Source organism: Nannospalax galili, unplaced genomic scaffold, assembly GCF_000622305.1.
Source record: "Nannospalax galili isolate Female #2095 unplaced genomic scaffold, S.galili_v1.0 scaffold856, whole genome shotgun sequence".
NCBI classification, from domain to species: domain Eukaryota; kingdom Metazoa; phylum Chordata; class Mammalia; order Rodentia; family Spalacidae; genus Nannospalax; species Nannospalax galili.
The window spans coordinates 956,270-961,975 of NW_008339573.1; the positions used below are offsets into that span (position 1 = coordinate 956,270).

The following is a 5,706-nucleotide window of genomic DNA, read 5'->3' on the forward strand; positions in this document are numbered from 1 at the left end:
TATGTGTATTGGTGTATGCCTGCATGTAGGTAAGTGCATCCGTGCTGTGCAATACCCACGGAGGTCAGAAGAGGCTGTCGGATCCCCTGGGACTGGAGTTACGGACAGTCGTTAGCTGCCATGTCAGTGCTGGGATTTGAGTCTTCTGCAAGAACAACCAGTGTTCTTAACTGCTGAGCCATCTCTCCAGCCCCTTAAAAATTATTTTTATTTTATATCTATGAGTGTTTTGCCTGCATGTGTGAAAGTGCTTCTTTTCCATGCAATGCCCGAAGATATCAGAAAGGGCATTGGACCCCCTGGAACTGGAGTTATGGACAGTTGTTAGCATGGGTGCTAGGAATTGAACGAGTCCACTGCAAGAGCAGCCAGTGCTCTTAACCGCTGAGCCAGCTTGCCAGTCCCTGGGAATAATTGTTTACAAAGCAAAGAACCTTTTACTACCTTTCTCTGGAGGCTTGGGATGGCTTTGAGGGTAGAATAAGCCCAACTTATTCTGAGTTAACCTTTCCATGTCTATCCTCTATGTCCATATGTACTTGTCTATACTTTGATACAAAGACTCTTCAAGCTATTTTTATCAACGAAATCTGGATGAGTTAAAAGAAAAATGAAGGGGAAACTATACCAGTCAGAGGGATTAAAATTAGTACATTTCTAGGGGTACATTCTAAAAAAGCTTCCTTGTTCCCAAATTCCCCAAGAACCTGATAGAAGCTATGGATAACACTTGAAAATGGGGCTATTTCCTGGTACTAAGAATCTAAGCTTCACTCAGTTATAACACTGCATACTTTACCTGTGACATCCCATTGGTGACAGCAGGTCTCAACACAGATTTGTTTTGCCGACTAATACAAGGACAGTTTGCTTTAATTCCCCACTTGCCCCGGGCAGCATGAACCATGTCTCCAATATTGTAAAGAGCTAGGAAAAAAGGTAATAAATAGTAATACTGGAACCCTCATGTGTGCCAATTGTGCTAAGTTACTTGTTTTGAGACAAGGTAGCCCACACTGGGTATGAATGCCCGAGGAAGAATCATAGTAAACTGGATTATGACCCAAACATGACCAATCATTCCTTCTTTTGCCTTCATAGATTCAAGGGATTTAATTATGTTCAGATGGATTTTTTTCTTTTTGTCTTTTTGAGACAGGGTCTTCCTGTTGTCCCAGCTGGTCTGGAACTTGCTATGTAGACCAGGCTGGCCCCGACTCAGAGATCAGCCTGCCTCTGCTCCCCAAATGCTGGGACTAAAGGTGTGTGCCACCATGCACCTTTTAAAATTGTTTGTTTGTTTGACCTGGAACTTACTATGTATCCCAGAGTGACTTCCAACTAACTGCAACCCTCCTACCTCAGCCTCCTGAGTGGTAGGATTATAGTTGTGAGGCATCATGATATTGTGGTTTTTTGAAAATTTGTTTTTATTTTATGTGTATGTGTGAGTGTCTATATATGTATATGTATTACATGCATACCTGGTGCCCAAGGAGGCCAGAAGAGGGCACTGGATCCCTTGGAATTGGAGTGGTTGTAATAGTCCAATGTGGGTGCTAGAAACTGAAGCAGGTTCTCTGTAAGAGCAATAAGTGCTCTTAATCAATTAACCATTTCTCCAGCCCATCAGCTGGATTTTTATAAACCTAAAACCAGGTCTTTCTAGAAGTCTAGTGAGACGATTTATCATCAGCTTGACTGAATTTAGAATCACCATAGAAACACAACTTTGGGTATGATTGAGGCTATTTACAGAAAGGTTGAACTGAAAGGGAAGATGCAACCTGAATGTGGGTGGTAATATCTTTGTGAGCTGAGGTCCAGAATGGAATAAAAAGGAGAAGCAGGCTGACACAAGTACTTCATCTCTCTTTCTTTGGCTCTTTTTGAGACAGGGTCTCCCTACAGCCCCAGCTGGCCTGGAACTTGCTATGCAGACCAGGCTGGCCTCAATCTCACATAGATCTACCTGCTTCCCAAGTGCTGGGATTAAAGGTGTGTATCATACATAGTGACAGACTTTGTTTAAAAAAAAAAAATGAGAGAGGCCTTTAATCCCAGCACTTGGGAGGCAGAGGCTTGGTGGATCTCTGTGAGTTCAAGGCCAGCATGGGCTACATAGCAAGTTTCAGGGCAGCCAGTGCTACGTAGGGAGACTGTCTGAAAACCAACCAACCAACCAAACTTCCTTACTTTCAGGCTAGGGATGTAGCTATCTGATAGAAGTGATTACCTAGCATATAAGAGGCCCAGGGTTTAAAAGAACACTTTTAAACTAAATCTAAAAAGGGTATTTCCTTACCTGTGCCAGGGATGATCTGTGTGGGCATGAGATTCTCTGGTTCATGGGACTGTCCCTTTGCACACTTTAGCCAGGAGAAAACCTCTTCATCGCCCATTTCTTCTGTCTCTGAAATAGAAATCAATTTATTTTATGAGGGTCATAAGATGGATCCCTTTCAGTAAGTGAAGTTTCAGAACTATAAAAGAATTCCTCATGTCCAAAAGAAGGTAATAGCTAATTTGGAACAACAACCAAAAACCCCAAAAGACTCCCACAATCTGATTACTTTGGTATACTTTACAAACAAACCAACACTTAAAGTAGACGCACACCTTTAATCCCAAAGGTAGAAGCAGGTGGATCTCAATGAGTTCAAGGCCAATCTGGTCTATCTAGTGAGTGATTTCCAGATTTCCAGGCCAGCTGGGGCTACAGGAAGACCCTGTATCCAAAAAAAAAAAAAAAAGCACTCTTATCTAAAAAAGTTCTCTTGAGCTTCTGGTGGTCAATCTCCTTCACCTTGGTTTTTTGAGACAGGTCTTATGTAGCCCAAGGTAGCCTCAAACTTGCTATGTGGCTGAGAATGATGGAGCCTCCTGCCCCATCCTACTGAGTGCTGGGATTACAGAAGTGTTTCAGCACACCTAGGGGTTGAACCCAGGGCTTTGTGCATGCTAACCAACCCACCTACATCCCCCATCCCCACTAAATTTTTCCTGTTAGAATTTCAAAAGTAGAAACACAGACACACATAATACAGCATTTTGGTTTGGTTTGCCTCCTCTCCCACTCTAGAATTGGGGTTAAAGGCATGCACCATCATGCCTGGCAGTCTTTCTTTCTTTCTTTCTTTTTTTGGTCTTTTTGAGACAGGGTCTCCCTGTAGCCCCAGCTGTCCTGGAACTCACTACATAGACCAGGCTGGCCTTGAACTCACAGAGATCCGCCTGCCTCTTCCTCCCGAGCGCTGGGATTAAAGGCGTGCACCACTATGCCCGGCCTTGTTTGTTTTTTTGAGATAAGTTCTCTTATACCCCAGGGCAGCCTCAGTCTTGATATATAGCCAAGAATAGTCTTGAACTCTGCATCCTCTGGCCTTATTACTTCCAGCATGGTAGGATTACGGGTTTGTTACCACTCTACTTTTAAAGTATGCTTAAAAAAATTTTTTTATTAGTTAAAAATTTTTATTTTATTTTATGTGTATGAATGTATTGCCTTCATGTATGTAAGTGCACCCATGTTGAGCAATGGCTGTGGAGGTCTGATGAGGGTATCAAATTCCCCTGGAACTAGAGTTACGGATGGTTGTTAACCTCCATGTGGGTGCTAGGAATTGTTCTTAATTGCTCAGCCATCTCTCCAGTCCCTATTTTTATTATTTTTGTTTATGTGTGTGTGAGTGTGAGTGAATGTTATGTGTGTGCAGGGGCCTGCAGAGGTCAGAAAAGGGTATCAGATTCTTTGGAGCTGGAGTTAACTGATGCTGCTGGAAACCAAACTCTGCAAGAGCAGCAAGTGCTCTTAACTACTGAGCCATCTCTCTAGCCTCTAAAGTAGGTTTCTTATTGTATTTCTTTTTGGTTTTAGTTTTTTTTCTGCTTCTTTGGAAATATTTGAGTATTTTATTACTATTTATTTTATTTTATGTGTGTATTGTCTACATGTATGGAAGTGCACCCATGTCGTACAGTGTCTGCAGGGGTCAGAAGAGGGCATCAGATCCCCTGGCACTGGAGTTAGAGACAGCTGACTGCTGTGTGGGTGCTGGGATTCAAACCCCGGTCTTCTGCAAGAACATTCAGTGCTCTTAACCGCTGAGCCATCTCTCCAGCCCCAATATTTGAGTATTTTATCATCTCATTATGTCTCTCCTTTTGGCTTATAAACTATTTAATTTTCAGTGGTTGCTGTAAGGTTATCAGGACTGAACTTTAAATTACCAGAGTCTTATCTTCAACTATAATACAATACCACTTCATATTACAGAATAAGCCTTACAAACTATATATTTTTCCTTTGTGCTAGGGTTGTAACAAACTAATTTTGAAGTAAAAAACTCCCAAATAGGGGGTTGGAGAGAGATGGGGTTAAAAACACTTGCTGTTTTTCTAGAGGACCTGGATTCAATTCCCAGCACCTATGGTGGCTAACAACTGTCCATAACTCCAGATCGAGGGGATCTGACACCCACTCCTGTCCTTCCTGGGCATTGCATGACATGGGTGAACTTACATACATTTAGGCAATATACTCATACACATAAAATAAAAAATAATAAATTAAATATTTTTAAAAACCTTCCCAAATATACTGTTTCTATCTCTGTGAGTTCGAGTCCAGCCTGGTCTACATAGCAAGTTCCAGGCCAGCTAGGGCTACAGGGAGACCCTGTCTCAAAAACAACAAACAAACAAACAAACAAACCAATCAACCAACCAAAAACATGGGGCTGGAGAGCTAGCTCTTGCAGAGGACCCATTTTCAATTCCTAGCACGGACATGGTGGCTAACAACCACCTGTAAGTCCAGTTCTAGGGAATCTGATGTTCTCTTCTGACCTCGAGGGCATCGCAAGACACAGGTGTACTTACACACATACAGGCAATACACTTATATACATAAAAATAATGAAAATATTAAAAATTTTTTAATTACACTTATTAATTTTGGCAGGTCCTTGTGTGTTGAGGTCATATAACAATTTGCAGGAGTCAGTTCTCTCTTTATACCATGTGAGCCCCTGGGATCAAATTCAGATTGTCAGGCTTGCCAGCAAGTGCTTTTACTCACCTTGCCAGATTTCTACTTTTACTTTAAGCAACTATGTTTTAATTTTTGGTTTTTGAGATAGTCTTGCTATGTAGCCCAGGCTGGCTTCCAACTTGAAATTCTCCCCCCTGTCTCCTAGGTGGTGTTTATAGGCGTGTACAACCATACTTGGCCAAGAAATTATCTTAAAAAAAAAAAAAAAGATTAATGAGGGGGGGTGTTCTTTTGTATTTATGTATTGACCATATTAGATATTTTTCATTTACTTGCATAAATTCCAATGGCAATATCATACCACTTCCTCTGCCTGAATAAAAAATCTTAAAGATTTTTTTTTTTTAAATGGGTATGTATGTGTGCCTGTGTGAATTTATATACACCATGCAGGTACCCTGGAAGCCAGAAGAGAATGCTGGAACCTCTGGAACAAGAGTTAGAAGTTGTTGTGAACATCCCAATGTGGGTAACTGAGAACTGAATCCAGATCCTCTGCAAGTGCTTTTAACCACTGAGTCAGCTCTCTAGTCCCTAAATTTTATTTTATTAATTTTTTATTTTTTGGTCTTTTTGAAGCAGGGTCTCCCTGTAGCCCCAGCTGTCCTGGAACTCACTATGTAGACCAGGCTAGCCTTGAACTCACAGAGATC

At 41.5% G+C, this 5,706-nt stretch overlaps 1 protein-coding gene across 1 annotated transcript in view; it reads right to left on the reverse strand.

Moving 5' to 3' along the window:
• The window catches only part of Kdm3b (lysine demethylase 3B), a 73,285-nt gene that overhangs the window by 19,114 nt on the left and 48,465 nt on the right, over positions 1–5,706 (reverse strand). Inside the window, exons 12-13 of the mRNA XM_008834293.3 lie at positions 2,306–2,413; positions 800–927 (exon numbers count right to left, since the gene is read on the reverse strand). Coding sequence (XP_008832515.2) covers positions 800–927; positions 2,306–2,413 — 236 coding nt within the window. The remainder of the gene's footprint in view (positions 1–799; positions 928–2,305; positions 2,414–5,706) is intronic.